The sequence below is a fragment of the Calonectris borealis genome, chromosome 20 (assembly GCF_964195595.1).
Source record: "Calonectris borealis chromosome 20, bCalBor7.hap1.2, whole genome shotgun sequence".
Lineage (NCBI taxonomy): Eukaryota > Metazoa > Chordata > Aves > Procellariiformes > Procellariidae > Calonectris > Calonectris borealis.
The window spans coordinates 9,427,959-9,449,327 of NC_134331.1; the positions used below are offsets into that span (position 1 = coordinate 9,427,959).

Sequence of the window (21,369 nt, forward strand, 5' to 3'; positions counted from 1 at the left end):
CATCCTGATCCAGCTAAACTAATCTCTGCTAGGGCTCTATGCTTACTTTGTTGAATTTGAAATGAGCCATCAGTAAAGCTGCATTAATGCCATGAGATATTCTAAAAGCATTGCTCTTTTGAGTGCAGTCTGTGGTTTAAAAAATAAACAAAAAAAAAAAGGTGATTCAGGTTGCCTGGCATGAGCAGTCATGGGGAGGTAGTTTCAAGGTTACAGAAAGGAGGAGTTTTGGATGTAAGTTTGAATTAACATGTGTTCCCTGCTCTGAATAGCTGCTCAGTTGCCAGGCCTCTGCAGGACCATGCGTCAGGTGATTTATTTGAGTAGTCGCAACTGAAGGATAACATGGATGCTTACAAGGAAGTATTTATAGACATGTAGTAGTGAAGGCTGCTGCGTGTGGTGGATTATATGATCTCTTGTGTTCTTTTCAGCACCATAATTCTGTTGGATAATTTCTGTGCAAAGAAGTTTTTGTGTAGCTTAGAAAGGGCATTTAGGAGTTCTTGTTAAGAGTATCTGACTCAGCAGTTTAGCCTTTATTAGGTGAAGTATTTAATGATACATTTTGGCCCAGCAGCATTCACAGAATTTAAGTGGGGACTTAAAAAGTAAGTGTTTTGAGAAGAGGAGAATGGCTGTGCTGGAAAGGACCAGAGAACCAGGAGCCCATCATGCCTTTGCCAACAGTGCCCAGTAGCTGGTGAGATTAAGAACAGGGTAAGCAGGTAGGGAAACTTTGTCTCTGACAATTTATAGCTAAAGGACTTTGAGAGACGGGGGTCATGCCTTTGTATTTAAAGACCTGGATGGAATTTTTCTCCCACAAATGTTCGATTGTTTTTCTTAATTGCTATGAATTTTTATCATCTGCATCCTCCTGCAGCAGGAAGTTACCCTATGAAATGAGGCAGTGTGTGAAGAACACGTTTGTTGTAGCTTTGCAACCTGCCAGGTTCATTTGGGGATCTTGAATTCTTGTATTGGAAAAGACGAGATGAAAACTGTCCTTTCAAACTCACTCTCTCCAGACCACTCCTGAACTCACAGGTCTCATTCATACTCGTTCTCAGATACCTTTTCTCCAGCCTGAGAAATCCCAACCTATTTATCTATTCCTTGCAGGAAGGAATGATCCCTTTGAGCATGAATTGTGGTTCTGATGCCCTCAGCAGGTTGTCATGCAATGGACAGGGTTAGCCGGGCCTTTCCCCTGTCCATGCCGGTCCAGCTGCCTGGTGTAAGGCCGATAATTATTTCAGTAGGAACTGCTCTCATTTTGTGCTTTCCTGCTTTGTGTTATATAGCTTGGCTGACCTTGATGAGTTCATAAAAACTGCCGATAAAGGTTTGAGCAAAAAGGTTGAAAAAGGCGATTATGATGGCTTGGTGGAGATTATGGGTCATCTCCTGGCCGTTAAAGAAAGGCACAGTGTCACCGATGCCATGTTTGAGCCCCTGAAGCAAACCATTGAACTGCTGAAGACATATGAGCAACAGCTGCCGGAGGAAGTCTATAAGCAACTGGAGGTGGGTGAAAACTTGTGGTGGACACATCAATTTGTCGAGTAGCAGATGTGAAAGAGAGTGTGAGCTTTGCGTTATATTCATTGCAGGAATATTTAAGACTCTACTCCCTGTCATTAGGGGGCCTCAGCAGATAATATTTTGCTATTGTGGGATGTGCCTTAATAGCTCTAAATTTTGGAGTTATATTGAGATTTTTATTTTAAAGCTGAGATTAAGTCTTTTGTTATGTATGAAAAACATAGAATTGCCTGCTCCAACTCCCAGTGATTACTCTTGAAAAAAATTAGTGCATTTTCAAATACATCTGTTAATTAGGTTGAATTATAATTATTTTTAAATAAGCCAGTTCTTGGCAACTGTGGAGATGGGAAGTATAATGTTGGCAAAGGAGTTGCCTTCTCATAGGACATCAGTCCTCCACTGGGTCTGTAACACCAAATCTGCTTGACCCAGAGGACATCACTGGGAGCAGGTTATGAAAGTGTTTTGGCACCTTTCCACATCTGGCTCTGATGAATCAGTTTTCTTTTGGGAATTCCTTTCATTTCTAGAAAGGGGACTATAAGATGGAGGTTAGAAAAGACTGTGAGATGCCCAGCCGGCCCTGGGGAACAGGAGACAAGCACTGGCAACTGCCAAGATGTTACAGTGAACAGGAGAAGCGTGTTGCTACATGCTGATGGATACCCTACAGTCATGGGGGCCTGTGGGCAGAGGGGTCTGTGTAGGACACAAGGTTTGAAGCAGGACCTTTTGGGGAGATGTTTCTGCCTTATGCAGCTGTGCAGCAAAGACTCCAAGTTCTCTGCTGCAGGCTTGCATGGGAGCTGAGTGGGGTTTAGCAATCCCCTGGTTTTCTGCTTGTGCAACCGTGATCCATGGGTGGTCGGGTCACCAAATCTGGAATAGTTAAGGGTCCTAAAAATACCTAAGTTCCTGCAGACTCCCTGAAAACCAGGAGAATTGCATTACATGGATGGTCTGGCTGCTGCAACAGCTTCAGTCCAGCATAAAACATGGTGCTGCGGGGAACCCAGCTCTGCAAATTCCTCTGCCTGAGAGCTGCTTGTTTGGTGCCTGTTTGTGCAAGTACATTCAAACAACGGATTTATTTTTCTGGTAGAAGACATGAGGGATGCAGGGCAGCCATTCAGATGCAGGAGAAAAAAGAGTTTTGTTCTTTCCAGCAAGTGACAGCAACAGGTAGTTAAATGATTCATTCACTCCTGTATACAGTGGGAAAACCAAAAATAAGTTCCTCTAGGTACTGCTCCCTCCATGGCTTTGGAGATGGACGGGCTGGAGCTGGTAGTTTGTATGAGAAGGACAAGGAAGCAGCTCCATGTGTGCCCTGATGTGGTCATGGATAGTGATTTCTATTGAGACTGAAATATAAAGTGCCAGAAAGAGACCTCTCAGGAGGGACTGGCCCTGCTCTGGCTGTCTCTGCCGCCTTGGAGCTGCCTCCAGGTTATTTCCCTTCTTTCCATAGTATTGGTGGGTCTCTATTAATTTCCTCAACTATGTGAACTGAGATGAAAAGAAACCAAAGTCTTTCCTGTAGACTTGCACAGTACATGGGGAAGTGGGCTCTCCAAGAGCAAAGCACTGGGACTTGAGGGCAGCAGAGCCCTTGGCTGTTGTCAGTGTCTGGACTGAGAATATGGCCTGAGAAGCCTAGTGAGAAGAAATAAAATCCCTTTCTGAAGAATAGCCCAGGTACAGAGGGTGGATTGTCAGCAGTGCTGCGCTCTTGCAGCTTGGATGCAGACCTGAGAAAGAAAACAGTCTTATTTAGTACTAATATTATATATATGATCTGGAGGGATTTGCCCCAGCGGGCTCTCTAGAAGTCCTTCTGGTGTAATATCTTCTGCTCTAAGGCAGGAAATTTCCCAGGCTGTGTTTCTTAATTAGCTCTGGGAAGCCAGACGATCTGACGACCTGGTATTCACAGCCCATTCTTTTGCCTTCAGCCTCTCCCAGCAGGTTCCAGGTCCTGCTGGGCTTGATGTTAGGATCACTGTTCTCTCTCGAGCCTTGACCCATCATGGGAGCCCAGGACCTAGTCTGGGACCCTTCTTCTGAAGTTATTGAACATGTTTTTACAATCAGAGCAGTCAGTTATAAGGTCTCAGTCTTCATTAGTCTTCAAAATTTTGAATAACTCGTAAGTTTTATCCCAAATTGTGTGTTTAGCCTTTGCATCACAGCAAAACTTCCTTACAGTTTTAGACGTGGAATCTGTTGCTTTTCCTGTTCTGTGATTATCCATAAACAGATCAGATGCATCTTATATTGAATATCAAATACTGCCTACTAGCATTTAAATTTTTCTTGCAGGAGCTGCCAGAAAAATGGAACAATATAAAAAAGCTGGCAATTGCTGTGAAACAGCATGTGGCTCCTCTGCAGGCAAACGAAATGACAGTTCTGCGCAAGAGCTGTGCGATGTTTGATGTTGAGCAGCACAGATTCAGAGAGCGATTTCGGAAAGAAGCACCGTTCAGGTACGGGCAAATTATAGCATCAGAGAAGCCCCGAGGGAAAAAAGTGTTATGGGATCATCTCTGAGTGGCCTGAGGACATATGCTCGGGTCCTTGCATACATTTCCTACTTTCTCACAGTGTGGTATCTGTTATGCCTGGGGTGTTTTGTCCCTGGGAACACTGTCCAGTGTTAGCAAGAGATTGAATTTGGATGCTGAGTGTACAATATTGCTTTAAGGTGGCGTCAGTAGTGCCACGTGGCTGTACCATCAATGTGTACTATAGGCGTTTCATTTCTGCTTTGCCTCTTAGAGGCACTGTTTGTTTTATGTTTTCTTTAGAAGTTGTTACAGTATCACTTATGGAAAATAAACATTTCTTTCTAGGTTTGACACTGAAAAGCCTTATCAACTGTTGGATGCAAAGCACATTGAGATTAAACAAATGGAGTCAATCATGACCTCGATTTATGAATCAGCTGGTCTGTTTGAAGTCATGGTACCAGATTATAAACAGCTGAAGCAGTGCAGAAAGGAGCTGTGTCTTCTCAAAGAACTCTGGGATATGATCTCTCTTGTGAACACTAGCCTTGTTGACTGGCAGACCACCAAATGGGTGGATATTAATGTGGAAAACATGGATCTGGAGTGTAAAAAGTTTGCAAGAGAGATTCGGAATTTGGATAAGGAAATGAGGGCATGGGATGCTTTCACCGGGCTGGACAGCAAGGTGAAGAACATGCTGACGGCCCTGAAAGCTGTGGCAGAACTTCAAAATCCCGCCATTAGAGAAAGACACTGGAATCAACTGATGCAGATGACGGGTGTGAGGTTTGTGATGGACTCAGACACCACGCTGGCTGACCTTCTGAAGCTCAACCTGCATAACTTTGAGGATGAAGTTCGTGGCATTGTGGACAAAGCAGTGCGAGAAATGAGTATGGAGAAAGTCCTGAAGGAACTAAAAATGACTTGGAGTACCATGGAGTTTCAATATGAGCCTCACCTCCGGACGAACATCCCATTGCTGAAGTCAGATGAGGAACTCATTGAAACTTTAGAAGACAATCAGGTGCAGCTGCAGAATTTAATGACATCCAAATATATTGCTTTTTTCTTGGAGGAAGTGTCTGCATGGCAGAGGAAGCTGTCCACCGTGGACTCCGTCATTTCTCTCTGGTTCGAAGTGCAGCATACATGGTCTCATTTGGAGAGCATATTCATAGGCTCAGAAGATATACGGGCACAGCTTCCCGAGGTATGAAACCCCAAATCCTATTTTTCCTGTTTGGAAAGTGTTGAAGGAAAGCCTCCATTATATGAAATAGGGTTATCTATAATGCCACGTTCCCCAAAGCTGGGCTTTTCTCCTGCTGCCTTGTTTTTTTGGAGGCTCCCTTGGTGCAATAGCAGTTTCCCTAGTGCTGCCCCAGGATGTTTTTGTACTGTGGGTTGTGTTTGAGCCATACCGAGAAGCTGATTTTCTCCCCTCCACGGCTGCATAGCAAATACAGAGTTCCTGGAAACTGAGCGCGAGGCTGCTAGCTTCCTTCAGTGCTGCAGGCATGTTCCTTCTTTCCTCGGAGGGGAGAGGACTGGGATAATTACTCAGACATTGCAAATTGTCAAACCAGAGCTAGACCAGGCAGCTTTGGCAGCATCCCCTTCCCTGGCTTCAGCGCTGGTGCAGGGGGAGAGCAGCTGTTCTCCTGCTTTGGAAAATGGAACAGAGTTGTTATTGATGACCTCCTTGGGAGTATCTTCGAGTCCAGCTTCCAGTCTTATTTCAGATTCCCTTGATTATTAAGAAAATCTTCTGAGCTTGTTCCTGGACCACTCACAGCCGTACTGAGGAACCTGCCTTTCACTCAAGAGTGAACTGCAGTTGACTGTGTCACTGCTGTCCCCACCCACGTGCAGCGTCACTGACAGCACTGCCGAGGGACTGACACCCAAGAGGGGGTGTGCACAGCCCGGTGACACCCAGACGATATACTACCCTGTCTCCATCCCTTCACTCTGGTGTGCGTGGGCTGTTCCTCCCTCTGCTTTGGAGAGCGCTGGGCACACCTTGCTTACTGGGCAATATATACAGGTGCTAATAACCAGTGCCCTGAAGGCTGTACCATGTGCCAGCAAGCTGTTAAGATCCAACAGCTATCTAATGGCATGTATGAAATCGCAGCATGATTTAAATCTGCATCCTACTGGGCAGCTGTCTGCATCTCAATACCCATCTGGCAGGTGGCACAAACCAGCAGCCTCTTCCCTTCCCTAGAAGAAAACTTGAAGCTCAAAGCCTCTGGAGGCTGAACCTCCTCGGGATGCATCGAGGGCTGGGGGAGGATGTGCTGGCAGGAATGCACATCTGAAGCTGGCTACATGGCTTCTGTGCAGGGAGGCTCAATCCTCCAGCCAGAGCCTTGCTACTGGGGCTGAACACAGGTTAACGTGGAATTGTCACCAGGAAAGCTTGGAGCACTTTTATTCAGTGTCTCGGCTCACTCAGGAGGCCTGGCTTGGGAAGAGGGGAGGAGCAGAGACATTTTGAACATAACTTTATTTATTTTTCACTGTTAACTCCAGAAATTCAGGGTCCCTGTTAGGTGCGAAGCATAATTGTCAGCATGCTCCTCTGCTGCCGACGTGGGGTTTCCATGGCCTTACTCAAGGCAAGGAAGGGCTCTCCTCTGCAAGTGTCATCGTACCCATTTCAGGGATGAGCACTGGGACTCCTACATTGTAGCAAGAGAGGAGGAGGGAACTCACATGGGGTCGGTAGCCTTTCCCCCATACGGGAGCACCTCCTGCTGCTGTGGCCAGGGAAACTTGGTATTTCACCTGGACACGGGAGAGGAAGAATTATGGGGAGACATTCAAAGGGGAATTCAATCCCATGAAAATGGTTACTCCTAGGCATTGGCTTCTGCATGGATCACTTTATCCACGGCCCCTTTGGGTTACAGTGAGAAGGCTGCAAGTGCCCAATTGGAGACTTGTTTCGGGCACGTGGATGGAAAAGCCCTTCTGAAATGGTGGAGAGGTCCCTCTGCACTGGGCAGGAGGCTCTCTGCAGAGAGTCTTTTCCCCCAGCCCAAAGACAGCACCTAGAGGATGAGATCTTTTAGCATAAAATTAGTGTTTTACCGTGAATGTGTTCCTTGTATTGCTTCTTAGGACTCCAAACGCTTTGAAGGGATTGATGTGGATTTTAAAGAACTGGCCTATGAAGCTCAGAAAACCCCAAATGTAGTTGAGGCCACCAATAAACCAGGTCTATCCCAACAACTGGAGGACATTCAGAGTAGGTAGGTAGAACTTCAAAAATCCCAGGATTTTGACAGAGACTGGCATTAACTCTAATAAGTTTGTTTAACCTGTGCTCCAAGGCTTTCTTGCTAGACTGTGCATTCCTTGCCTTCACAAGTCGCAGCATTTCTGATCTTTCTTGAGTCTTTTTATTTGTGATCCATCACCCTGAAGCCCCCAAAGTGGAGTCTGGCTTTGTGTACATGCAAATTCTTATCCTGAATATTGATTTGCACACATACAAGGCTAGGCATTCAGCTGATTTTAATAACACATGGCCTCACTGCCACCCCAAATACAATGTCTTAAATACCTATTTAGCAGTCCAAGCAGGGAGATCTGCAGCAGAGCTGAGCCCATGTTCTTTAATTTACGAAATTATCTCTGCATGTATACCCTTGACACATGGTCTAACTAGACTCTCTGAGAAAGACCTTAAGTGTCCTGAGATGGATACACTTCTCGCTTAACATGTGAGCTTGTCTACCTGGAACACACCTAAAAGTTGATATGATAGCTGTTGTGTCAGTAATAACTATCCATTTAAAATAAAGGTTTATTTTATTTTTCAATCGGATAAGGCCAATGTTCCTCACAGAGGACTAGCTGCATGTTATTTATGAACTTTGTAAGATCAGCAGCAGTTTAGCATGTAAACACTGAAAGATTCATTTTAGATTGGTGCAAACAAGTTTCCTTTCAGGCTTTGCAAACACAAAAAGCTGAGTAGGTCTGAATCAGACTTTAAAATGCGGCTCATTAGAATAAAAGCAGTTTCCCAGTGTGAAATCACCTGTGGCACTTATGAGCTTGTCTAAAACAGTAGGTCAGACTGCAAACCCTTTCTAGCCTCTTCTTCCACCTGTGTTTCTGCTTTTTTATGAGGCTTTTCTGACTGAGGCTGTTTGACCCTTGGGAGTAAAGAGAGGTCTATGAGTTACTGTGTGCTACGTTGATCTTTTTGGAAAATGCTGTAGAGAACCAGCCTACAGGCTCACCTCATGTCTGGCATTTCCCCATGGAGAAAATCTGCTTGATAACCCAAACTGTAGCATGAAACATGAAAGGATTTTTACCCACCTGTCCTGGACTCTGTTTACCTGCTTTGTCTTCCCAGGTTGTCTCTGTGTGAGAAGGCTTTGGCTGAATATTTGGACATGAAGAGGTTGGCCTTTCCCAGGTTTTACTTCATTTCTTCTGCAGATTTATTGGATATTCTTTCCAATGGCACCAACCCACAGCTGGTAAGCCTTGTACTGCATCACCTTTGCATTTTCCAGCTGTCAGTAATGTCACAGTGGAAGATGCTGTCTTGGGACTCTCCTGTAACTTACTCTTTCTTAAGTGCTTTTTCTCCCACCCTCACTTGAATTAATAATAATTCTTTCACAGCTGGCCTTCATCTGTCATCTTTGAAAGGCAACATGTGCACTGTATGTTGTCTGATCTAACCCTGGTGATGCTTGCAGATGGTTCTGAAAGCGTTGCACAGAGTAGAGCTATGTTTTTGATGCCATAAAACCAGTGGTTTTGTTTCTGCTGGGATACAGCGAGGTTGGAGGAAACCATCATTCTTGAGGATCTCAGCCAAAAGTTGTTGCTGACTTTGGATCCCCAGCCTGGGATGCCACCAAACAGCATCTGCTGTTGGAATAGCCACAGACTGGGCATTCAAATGTGGAAGTGTTGACAACTGATGGCTTGGAGAGTTGCCTTTTATTAGACAGAAGATGCATTCGCTAGTCCGCCACTTCTTTCTTCCCCCATGCAAAGGCCTTTGGGATGTCCTGATTATAGGGGGAGAGAATACAACCTGAAAGACGTAAGACAACTGGTGGTCAGATAGCAGCTATGGCCAAGGCAAGCAAGTAGATCTCTTGGGTTGCCATCCAACCCTGCGCAGCTCAGGGGCCAGGCCGGGTATCTGACCTCCTGCACTGGGCTTCTGCGCCATCTGACTGAGGAGGCTCCTCCTCTCTAGGCTGGGTTTCTGGGGATGGTGCCTGAATGCCAGGTGTGGGAAAATCACTCCAAATATACCATTCCTCCTGTTGACTTTGGTGGATTGCTGGATCATCCTGTGGAGGAACTTGTAGTAACCTTCCTGTTTTAGGAACTGGCTTCACTGTGTTCTTCCCCCAATTCCCCAGAGGAGCACAGACACTTTCTATCCCCCAGTGGGCAGAGTTCAGAGGCTTCAGTCCTGCAGATGTTTTTCCATACAAAACATAGCAGCGTTAGGATTGATTATTAGTGCTACAGCAGTTGCTGTCAGGAAACCTCGGCCACTTTGCCTGGCAATGCTGTGTTCTGGCTGACCTTCTTTGGGATGCATTATATATCTCGAGGTTGGTATGTAAAACCAATCAAAATGTTCACAGCAAATGGAGATTGTTTGATAAGGAATGAATTCCTTATTCCATCTTTCAGTACTGAGTAATCTCACCTTCTTCAAGCTTTTCATCATTTTCAGCATTCATGTGAGTACATGAATGGAGCAGGTTTGCACGCACATTTGGAAACGCTGGGTTTTGCCACTAACCTGCTTGTCTCTGTTTCTGCCGCTGGGTGATTTCAGCCTGCAGAGTATCATAAATACATAGTTGATTGATACTTAAAATGGAGAGGAAAAAAAACCACAGGAAGCAAAGAAAAGATACTGTGTTGAAATGCGCCGTGGAATAAGAAGAAATTCCTGGAGTTTTCTGTTATTCAAAACTATTTGCAGTAAAATCAAAGTAAATGCCAAGCAGGATCATACACGGATACACTCTCAGCCTTTCCACTGTAGTTTCTGATAATTCTTAAAGGAGGATTAAATACACAGTGATATTATCCTCTTGAACTGGGTATTGAACTTGTGCAGATTCAGGTGTATTCAGGGCTCTGGGGGCAGGATTGCACCAAGTGTTGGAGGACATCCGAAGCCCTGCAGACTGGCCAGGGTCTGGGAACACAGTGGGGATTTGTGAGCAGAAACTTCGAGATGTAAGAAAAGGTTTCTATGGTTTACTGAAGATTTGAAAGGAGATATGCTTATCTGGGGAGAAGCTGAGTGCCCATTGCTTCTCAGAGGTACTTAACACCTTCCAGGATTTGGCCCTGCTTGAACGTGTGTAAGAAGAGTACCGAGCTATGTCCACCTGCAGGACAGCTTGTGAGAAGGAGTGTTGTAATCCTTTGTGAGTCAGTGAGTAAAAATTAAACGGACAAGTCCACCCGTCTTTCTCTGAAAGCCTTAGAGCACCAGGCATCACGGGCTGTTCTCATTTCTCATCCCACCCATGGGAGTCTGTCCATCTCCCTGATTCTGGCTGTCATTGAGAGAGGCAGCTCCTGTCTGGAACAGCTTTGTGAGCTGACCCTTGTTGTGGGAACATCAGTCCTGGGAGAAGCCCACCTTTGTTGGCAGTGGTGTGTGACACATACAGTGATTTAGTTGTGTGTTATGTAGTGATCTAAAGAAGTGTTGATGACCTGCTCAGCTCCCAGCAGGCAGGTGCTGATGTTGAGAGCCTGCAGCAGCGATGCTAACATTTTCCTGTTGGCTTTTCAAACTCAGCCGGGTGTGAACAGGACAGGACTGAATTATTCTTTTCCTTCTGGAAGAGTGCTTTTGGTCAAGATGGGGGTTTTGTAGAAGGTCTGGGTTGTTGAGCTGTTTATCATGGGTCTTGGCCAGAAATAAAGGTCTTTCTTCTTCATGGAGGAGAATTCAGGACTTTTTATTGGAACAAAATTGATTTCTAGTAGTGAAAAAACAGAAAGATTCATAGTGAAGAAAACTCCACAGTGTGCTGAGAATAGGATGACGTGGAGCAATGGCTAGAGACCTCTCATCACTACATGTAGGGAAATTGAGGCTAGGAGGTCATGCAACATTTGAATGCTTTCTGTGCTTTTGCCCTGCATGGGAGATTTCCCAATGGGGAAATATGATTTATTAAGGCATGTCTGTTTTCTGAATCATGTAGAAGTATTGGCAGAGACAGCAAGAGGCTTGTGTTGGCAGTATCCTGGCCATGTATGAGAAGATGTGGTGCTACCAAGATGTCCAAGATCATGCTTTGTAAACATGATTGTGCCTGTGACATGAATGGTGATCTCCATTCTACTTGTCCTGTCTCAGTCGCTTTATTGACACAATTACTTTTGCAGGTGCAACGTCATCTTTCCAAACTCTTTGACAACTTGGCCAGGATGAATTTCCAGCTGGACTCTGAGCAAAAAGCAACCAAGGTTGGCCTGGGAATGTACAGTAAAGAAGAGGAATATGTCAGCTTCAGTGAACCCTGTGACTGCAGCGGGCAGGTGAGAGGGAAGACCTTGTCTATCAAAACTGTCCAGTGGAGTCTGCTCTTCTGCCCCTTGTGTGGGCATCTGTAGTCAAGACAGTGTAGAGCTTCACTACTCTTCCTTTATGTGTGACAAAGGCTGGAAGAGGTGGTGTGTAATTTAATTCCTCCTTACACCACAGCTCTTGGTCCCACTCTGGATAAGTCCTCACTAAGGTGGGGCATAGGTGTTGCAGTCCACAGTGAGAGAAAGGGCTGTGACCTTCTTCTAACTAGGTTTTTTTATTTGAATTTTTCAAAGACATTTTGAAGGTTAGTATTACAGCTTGTAACAAATATCCTTGGTAAGGGGGGGGATGCAGATTGAAAATAGACTAAGCTATTCCATAGTACGTCTGCACGGGTATCTTTTGAAAGAGAAGGCTTTTTTCCCTGTTTTCCAAATCTTCCTTCTTTCATAGGAAGAGTTCAAGTACGAAATTTAAGAATCAAACTACTGCTCAGCTTATCTCTCCCTGTAGTTGCACCTTTCTCCATGGACTATAATAGGAAGCTAAAGTCGTAATACCAGCTACTGAGCTCCCCAGTGATGGAGCTTGCTGCATTTAACTATCTTCTCAGTGAGGGCTTTGCAGGAAATTCAGCAGGAATTGTGTTCCCAACTACGGCAGCAGCTTTCTCCTGCTGCTGGCAGATTGTGCCCAAGTCTCATGAGTGATTCTGTCATGGCCTGGAGGTGGAACGCACTGAACTAAATTACTCATTGGTGGAGTTCATTTTGGTTTCTCCTATATCTGGGGTTCAAGAAAAATCTACCTTGTATTCTTGGTGTCTGGAAATAGATGCTAATCCTGCAGTACCACAATTGGCTAAATCCACCCAGTCTGAAGGAGGCTGTGAGGCTTGTTTAACTTGAGAGTTGAGACGCTTGTCCCATTCCCTATCTTCACTAGTTACCAAAGGCACTTAAGAAGAGCAAATGTGTTACTGTGATTTAATCTCTTCTGCAGGTTGAGGTCTGGCTGAATCACGTACTAGAGAGTATGAGGGCTACTGTGAGAGACGAGATGACGGAAGCCGTCATGGCTTACGAGGAGAAGCCGAGAGAACAGTGGCTCTTTGACTACCCTGCCCAGGTATCTGTCACTGCTCTTCCTCTCCACTCAGGCTGGCACCTGGGAAAGGCAGCGCTTGGCTTCCCCTTCAATCCCGCCCTTCCCTTCTTTCAGTAATGGCATCTAGCTGTGGATGGGGACGTTTCTGGCCTCCACTGTGCTGTCCAGGAGGGAGGAAGGATGAGTTCTCCTTTATCCTGGCAATCTCCTGATGGAGTTTCCAGGCTGAGCTCCATGCTCTGACTGGGGCTCCAGGGAAGATATGCTCTTGACTGGGTTACAGAGCTCGGGAGCTTGGGCAGTGCCTGCTGTACCCTGTGGGTCACGGGAAGTCTATACACCCAGAGGAGCGAGAGGTACAGCAGGAAAACAAAGTGGTGAGGCCTAATGAGAGAAAAGAGCCCTTCAGATGCACCTGTGACAGCCTCGTGGTCTCCAGCTCTTCCTCCTCTGCTGTGTCAGGCATTTGAAAGGTGCTGATTTACTAATAAGTAGCTGCTAAATGTGTTTACCACTGATATGACGTTTTAGATGAATGTCACAGAGCAGATCCCTGTTGTCCTGTCTGCTGTGACTACTGTATGAAAAAATACTTAATTTCATGTCACGGATACTTCATCCTTGATCTCCCTGTGGATCAGACACTCTTGAATGTAAGGAAGCTCTGGTCTTTTCCGTGATACTGAGCCAGTCCATTCCCCTAGGTGGCTCTTTCCTGCACTCAGATCTGGTGGACAACTGAGGTTGGGATTGCCTTCGCGAGAGTGGAGGAAGGCTACGAGAATGCAATGAAGGAATATCACAAGAAGCAAGTGACCCAGCTGAACACCCTTGTTACCATGCTGATTGGGCAGCTCTCCAAGGGCGACAGGCAGAAAATCATGACCATATGCACCATCGATGTGCACGCACGGGACGTGGTGGCAAAGATGATAGCGCAGAAGGTTTGTGTTCGCAGCTCAGCATGGTCCTGTGTTGGGTATTGGAGTGGGGGTTACAGGAGTGATAGACCAACCACAAGCCATTCAGATCACTGCCTGTCTCAGTGGGAGATACGCAACTAAATTCACTTCTACAATGTTTGCGGTAAGGAGGCAGAAAGCCACCGTAAGCCTGCAGTGCTGTTCTCTATCATGGCCATGCAACACCAAGGGGCTTGTGGTACTTGCCACATTCACACCAGTAGTGAGAGTCTGGCCCTGTGTCCTGTTGCCAAGGCACAAGTTGGTGGATGATGGCGTTGTGTTGGGAGGCTGCTGGATGCAGTCTCTGTTATGTCTTTAGAAAGTAGGAAAAATCATTTGGGCTTTTCTTTTTGTAGCTTCCTTGGTTTGGTGTGGGGCCACAGGGACTCCTTTGGGACTCCCTTGTCCTGCACACCTCTCCCACACCACTGCCCTGTCCTTGACACTGTGTCAAGTGTCCAGCCCTGCAGGTGGGTGGGAAGGTGCCCTGAGTGTGCTGGGTTGTGGCTTTACCCTCCTCTGTGTCCTCTCAGAGGCAGCCAGGCTGCTCGCAGGGTTTCTGGCTTCAAGGCTTAGCTGGGCTTGGTGGTACCTTGGCCCAGTTTATGGTAAAGCTGTCCATCTGCTGGACCTGCCTACTCGTTGTGCAGAGAGCGCTGGCCATGGCTGTCCTTGTCCTCCTGTCCCCAGCCCGTTTCCCTGGTGCTGTCTGTGGCCCCTTCCCTGCCTAGACAGCCTCTGCTCCTCCTCTTATTCTGCTTGCATTATAAGAGCCTCTTCATGGCTTGCTGCTTCTTAAATCTCCTCTTCGGGAGTCTTTTTGTGCTGCTCTTTCTCTTGGGTATTTACTTTTTGCTCTCCCACCAACATGGTTACTAATTTGTTTCCTACCCTCTACTGATGAGAGATGGGAAGGTGACATTTCAGGGGGTGACCACATTACAGGGAGGTGACCTTCCTCACCACACCTGCCTTCACAGTGAGGACCCGTCCATCCGCAATGAAAACTTCATTGCAGTCACCATTTTGGCACCGGAGCTGTGTGTGCCTGGCATCCCTGGCCTTCCCATGATGGTGCTTGTGGGTGCGTTGCAGGTGGACAATGCCCAGGCGTTCATTTGGCTGTCACAGCTCCGGCACAGATGGTCAGATGAGGAACGGCATTGCTTTGCCAACATCTGTGATGCCCAGTTCCTGTACTCCTACGAATACCTTGGCAATACCCCTCGGCTTGTGATCACTCCACTGACCGACAGGTAAGTCCCCAGGAAATACCATCGTAGCTGGGCTTTGCCATGCGGCTAGAGAAAGAGCTGCCAACCAAAGATGGATTTAATTTGGACACCCACATCCCTCTTGTTCTTTCTGCTTGTCCCAGCAATCCGGTGGCAGAACTTTAACTCTCACCTGGTTTGTGATTTGATGGTTGTACCCTCTGGGTACCTGTGCCTCAGATCCCGGTGTGGGATTCAGCTTGCAGATTAAGATGCTCACTTGTGGCTGTCTGCCTGCGCACAGGGTGTCCACACCCCATAGAGTTAGGGAGCCTAGCAAGCTTTCATCCCGTCTGCAGACATCTACCACTTGGTTCAGTTGTCTCAAGGGGGACACCTAGGTGACTTGAGGTGCTCTGCGTTGTCCCACCTGGCTTCCAGCTGCCAATCCAGAAGCATGCAAGTCTCCTATGGACCTCTTGTCATAACTTTCCATCCTATGTAACATTTCAGAAGCCAGGAGCATCTCAGGTGGCTCTAGTCACCAATATTAGTCAGCTGAGCCACGCCCCCATGCGTTATCAGGTTTTGTTGGCTGAATTGTCTACAGTGCTGTGGCTTATACAGGGAATATAGACACCCACATGTGGGCACCTCCCTGGTGTCCATCATCAGCATGACAGAGGAGTTTTGGGACTAGCTGCAGCGTTGAGTGGGTTCATTCATAGGCCATCTGAGCAGGTTTCTGTCAATGATGGGGAATGGGATCCTCTGAGCTGAAGAGCACTGGGAAGCAAGAGGAAGGTCTTTCAGAAAAGCTGACCTTTTCTCATACTATCTGGGAACATGCCCCATATCCGTGAGTGGTATGAGAATCCAAAGAGAGCAGAACCCGGACATGAAGAGGTTGGGCAAACCCCGGTGAAAAATGAGTATCTCTTGGAGAAAACACAGCTGGGCAGAGGTGTTAATGCCTAAGAGGACTTTCAGCCTAGACATGTACCTTGCTCATGTACAGCTTTACAGAAGAAAGGCTCTCCTGAGTCCATTGCCCTCATGCCGTTTCTCTGCAGCCCAACAGTGACCTGTTGGACCAAGTTTTAGTCTCTTTCCTTTTTTCTTTCATCCTTTGCTGTGAAAGATGTTACATCACCCTGACCCAGTCGCTGCACCTGACCATGAGTGGAGCACCTGCGGGCCCTGCAGGCACTGGCAAGACGGAGACTACGAAAGATTTGGGGCGAGCCCTGGGCATCATGGTGTATGTGTTTAACTGCTCCGAGCAGATGGACTACAAGGTACTGCTCCCACCTCTGCTGCAGTGCCGTCATGTGGGGCTGGGGATGCTCGGAGCCCAATGAAACCTGAAGGATGAGAGTAATCCAGCTGAGATTGCTTTGATCCATCACCTCTCCTCAAATCCCTGCTATGTTCCTTTCTGCTGAACACCTTTTTCTCCTCCTACCTTTTCTTCTCTAAGACTTGCACAAGGTTCTTCAGGAGGCAGAGACCTGAACTGTGCTCTCTGCCTCGTTATTCCTTTCCCTTTCCTTCTGGAGTTAGATTCCATGTGATATGTTTCAAAAATTTTGGCCTGTTCAGTTGAGACTGAGGCTGCACCGATACTTCGACCCTAGTTGTTTCTTCTTGGCATGCTTGCAGGCTGGCAGGCCCTAGCATGGGAAGGGACCTGTCCTGGTTTTCTCAGGATCCTCTCCCAGAATAAGGCCAAAATGTTCTGAACCTTCAGCCGCTGCAGAACACTGAATTGTTAGGCTGAGTCTTGCTCTCTGCCAGTCTGGCACAGTACAGTAATTTTGGTAGCCTTGGATCATATTTTATTCAGCTTATGGGCTCTCCCAGGAAGCGGGGCCATCAGTAATTCAGCACAGGTGACCTTTAAATGAAACCAGTGCATAGATATATCGAGAAAGTGCAATTAGCAAATCAAGTGGCAAACTGTGCAGAGCTATAAATATTATAATTGAGTTGTGCCTGCTGCTTCCATGCACTTTTCTAAATACCCACAATAGACTGTAAATTGCTATAAATAAACAGGCTGGGAAATAAAATCCATTTTTTGCTGGAGTTGATTCCATTTGTGATTTCACTCTTGTAATTTTTTTTTTTTCCAGTCTTGTGGGAATATTTACAAAGGCCTTTCCCAGACAGGAGCCTGGGGCTGTTTTGATGAATTTAACAGGATCTCAGTTGAGGTCCTTTCTGTGGTTGCTGTACAGGTAAGTGGAGAAATGCTCGTAAATAAATACAAACAAGCCAGAGCCATGCTGCAGCCTTTGGAGTGAGGGTAAATATGGAAAGTGCATGTTGCCATTTTCAGTTCCATGTGTAGGTAGGTGAGGGATTATATCCCAAGATTAATCACATGAATATCACAGCACTGACAAAATGTAGCAGTGATGTGCTGCAAACATTTTTTGTCACTTCTTTTCTTCTCCAGTTACAGCATTTGTGTTGAGGCAATTCTTTATAGCATCTTTTCCCTGATCAGTATACACCATGGCTCTGTACCTTTTCTTCCTGAGGAAGCCACTCGTGTCATTAATATGCTGTGAAATAATTGTAGCGTACCATTTTAGGGAAGAGAGCTGCCTTGACTTATGGCTACTCAGCCTGTCATGTAGGGGGTAATTTTCATGGAGGTGAAGGGTGATGTTTGGGGCAGATCCATGGCCTGCTGGATTTTTGGGGGTTACTTATTGCCTCCAGTCAGGCACAGGTTGTGTGTCATATTCAACAAATAGGAATATTTTCAAGATTAATTTTCTTAACGCTTACCTGTCACCAAGACTGTGCAGTCTTCTTTCATTCCCTCTCTTTTCACGTGGCTGTGATTTAATTCCAGTATTTGTAATGAGAGCTTTGCGAAATGGCTTTGGAGGGTATTCCCAGCCGAGTGGCATAATTCCTAGGAGGAATGCGTGCAGCCCTGTGGGTGCTGTGTTGTGCTCCTGAAAGCCGGTGTCAGCTGGGTGACACTTGATAACAGGAATCTGCAGCTGATCTGCAGCCCTTGCTTACGTGCTTGCCTAGGATACTCTGACAACGTGGGATTAAAGCTAGGAGAAAGTTATTTGAGCTGTGCCTGGCTATGCATAGGTGTTTTCCCTGTAGAATGATTTCTCGTCTCCTCCGTAGTTTAACCATTCAGTGCATTTTATTGGTGAGTCCCATGTGAAGCACAGCAGCAGTCCTTGGAGAAGGGCTGGAAAGGAGACTACCCTCCCCATCATGCTAGAGAGTCCTATTCCTTTGTGCTTATATATAATCTGGCACTTTGCCTCCTCTTTCCCTTCCTCTTACTGGCCCACAAGGAAATCTGGAAATATTTTATACAGGGGAAAGGATTGCAGGAGGAGAGGCACTCCGTACCCTGCTCATGCCTGCCCAATGGGTGGTGAGGGGGCACCCAGGGTAAGCACTGCGGGTGTGAATCCCCTCTGGCAGGGGCTGAAATCTGGGGCAGCCCAGGACTTCCTAAATCTCATTGGTATCCTCTGAAAATGCCGGGTAAATCCAGCTACCAGGGAGTTTGAGTGGAGGGTGGGTGCTCAACTGCACTGTCCAGACCGAGACAGCTCTGACATGGGCAGAACCGAAAGTTTTGAGCTTTGGGGGACTTAAGTGCTGAAAATTGAGGTGCCGAAGTATCTGAGTTCTTCTGGACCCAAGTGTCAGCTGAGTGCAGGTTTTAGGATCCCAGTGTCTGACTGAGGTGCTGAATTCTTCCTAGACTCCCTTTTGGGCTTGGTATTGCAGACAGAAAGATCTAGAGCCCAGAAGTTTCTACACTTTTGTAAATATTTCAGTCAAAGATGTTCTGAACCCCTCCATGAACTCCTCACTCATCTCTCTTTCACTCATAATTAGTACCTTACATGATGTCCCAAAGAAGCCCCAGGTGGGTACAGGAGTTTATGTATCATTCCCTCTCAATTTCTCTTCTGTCAGGTTCTAGTTTAGAGTTGTCATTGAAAAAAGTCTTTGAGGATCTTAAAATAAAAAAGGAAGCTGAACAAAAGAAGCCCAGATATGACTCAACTGCTAATGATTCCCTTGCTCTTGGCTGGAGCGTGGCATCTGAAGAAAGCAGCACGGCTGTCATTCCATCATCGTGTCTCCTGGCTGCTATTAGGAGTGTAACCATGGCGATGTTTAATTGGCTGTCTTAGTCATGCAGCTAATGTCGATATGGTTCCTTACAGAGAAAAATTCGATTAATTGCTTAACTTTAAGATGGCAAATAGCAGTAAGGTTAGAGTAGTGAATATAGAGAGATTTCTTCCGTGCTGAAGTGCTGTTTGCAAGAAGGTGATCTAGCTTTAATAAACTTGCTCTCTTTGGAAGGTGAGGAATAAGAATAACAAAGCTGCAATCAGGCAAATATAAAAGACGATAAATATTAGTGAGTGAAGGTATCAGGAGAGGTCCCCCAGCTTCTGCCTTGTGGTTTTGGTTTTAAATTAAGCATCTGATGTCCCAAAATCTTTAAAACCAATATCAAGTGATCAGTTTGCAATTGAGCTGAGGCCAAGTTTATTGGGAAATGCTACTTTTTTCTGGGCCTAGTCAAGGAAGAGAGCAGGCACAGGAGGGTTTTGGGCTGTCACAAAGAGCGGTGGTGTGTGGAGAGAAGTGAAGATGGGTGGAGGGAATCAGGTGCCTCTATTGTGTCAGATTCTTAGGACTGCATTTGGGTGTTGGCTGTGTTGTGGATGCCTGGACAGCCCTGCATCTCATCTCAGGCGTCTGGCCTCCTGCTAGGTTGGGAAGTTGAAAGAGGTGATTTAGCCTTTGGTGGTGTTTTTGCTGTGAGATGTGCTGAGAAGTGTCCCACAGGTGATGTCAAAAGTCAAGGTGAAATGCAGGCAGCTTTGGAGGCGTTTCCTTCTCCTGAGCTGCTTTTCCTCACCCATGTCCATCATTGTCTTATGGAGTAATGGTGCAAATTCTTGCAACTCCTTTGCAGTTTGACTGCCCAGTCTCTTCAGCTCTCTTTTCTGCTTTGTCAGCGTTTGATTGTGACGGGAGATTGATATTGCCACACAGATTTACTCCAAACAGTGTATAAAGCTTAATATGGTCAGTAAAAAACAAAAACAAAACAGTGATAAGCCCCAAGTTGTCATGGCACCAGGTGTAAGGAAGGCAGCACTGTTGTCTGGTGTGTTTTTCATAACTGAACACCAATACTATAACACTGTCTTGGTTCCTAGGTGAAGAGTGTGCAGGATGCAATACGGGAGAAGAAGAAATCCTTCAATTTTCTTGGAGAAGACATTAACTTAGTTCCCTCAGTAGGCATTTTCATCACCATGAACCCTGGTTATGCAGGGCGAACTGAGCTACCTGAGAATTTAAAAGCTCTCTTCAGGTCAGTCCAGGTGAAAGTTTGTGACCTGTATTATAAAATTGGCAGAAATCGTCTTTTGGAATATCCAGGCTTGCCTTCATTTCCTTGGGGAATTCACTTGCATTGGGCATTCGCAAATAGTTTCAGCCTTGTGCAACAAGCCTGGGTCTGGGAATGCACAGGCAGGGCAAAGGAGCTCTGTCCCTTGCGATGGGAAAGGCAAGGTGTGACCTGGCTCACTGGAGAAGACCTGGAAGATGAAGTTGCCCCTAAGACCTGTAGTCAAGAAATACTTGTTCTGCAATCTTTTCTTGCCTGTCTTTCTAGGCCATGCGCGATGGTTGTGCCAGACTTTGAGCTGATCTGTGAAATTATGTTGGTGGCCGAGGGATTCATTGAAGCCCGGGCATTAGCCAGGAAGTTCATTACTCTGTACCAACTCTGCAAAGAGCTCCTGTCCAAGCAGGTGAGCCCGCTTCTGTGGTTGGATGGTACAATGAAGCCTGCTGATGTCCAAAATCAGCAGGAACATGGCACTCTGCCACTCACCTCCATGGCTAAAGTTTCACAGCTTTTATTTAATGACTGCATTTGCGCTAGCTACTGGGAGAAGAGAAGGTTTGTGATCATCAGAGCAATGTAATTTTTGAACTGCTTTACTGGAGGACATGCAGGGACAAAAGCATTTGACCAGCTACCTTAATAGGAGAGATTTTTCAATGGGCTTAAATGACACCATATTTGGGGTGGTATTCAGTGACCCTTTGCTTTCCAGTCTCTTAGTTCCTATTGGTTCTCCTGCCTGCAAGGGGTTTATGATGTCTGTCCCTCTCTGAGTTCAGCCTAACAGTTCCCTGTTGTGTCAGGTGTTGACCAAGTAGGGTCATTTCCAGTGCAAAGCTCTAATTGATCAGATTTTTCCTTGTTGTCATTTGCATAGATCAAAGCAGGGTCCAGAGAAGAGTTGAATCAGGACTCCAGATGGAAAACCTGATCTTGGCTCTGCCAGCACGAGGCTGGGTGGGAGATGTCTTGTCACAGAAACTTTGCGCTGTGTCTTGGAGGTCTTGGTGGAAGC

At 46.2% G+C, this 21,369-nt stretch overlaps 1 protein-coding gene across 1 annotated transcript in view; it reads left to right on the top strand.

The window, feature by feature from the left end:
- Window positions 1-21,369, top strand: part of DNAH9 (dynein axonemal heavy chain 9) — a 182,891-nt gene that overhangs the window by 902 nt on the left and 160,620 nt on the right. The window contains exons 3-15 of the mRNA XM_075169769.1: window positions 1,308-1,530; window positions 3,874-4,040; window positions 4,407-5,277; window positions 7,197-7,327; window positions 8,446-8,572; window positions 11,487-11,639; window positions 12,634-12,759; window positions 13,443-13,682; window positions 14,799-14,959; window positions 16,059-16,215; window positions 17,053-17,157; window positions 20,155-20,312; window positions 20,619-20,757. Of these exons, the coding sequence (XP_075025870.1) occupies window positions 1,308-1,530; window positions 3,874-4,040; window positions 4,407-5,277; window positions 7,197-7,327; window positions 8,446-8,572; window positions 11,487-11,639; window positions 12,634-12,759; window positions 13,443-13,682; window positions 14,799-14,959; window positions 16,059-16,215; window positions 17,053-17,157; window positions 20,155-20,312; window positions 20,619-20,757 (2,758 nt within the window). The remainder of the gene's footprint in view (window positions 1-1,307; window positions 1,531-3,873; window positions 4,041-4,406; window positions 5,278-7,196; window positions 7,328-8,445; window positions 8,573-11,486; window positions 11,640-12,633; window positions 12,760-13,442; window positions 13,683-14,798; window positions 14,960-16,058; window positions 16,216-17,052; window positions 17,158-20,154; window positions 20,313-20,618; window positions 20,758-21,369) is intronic.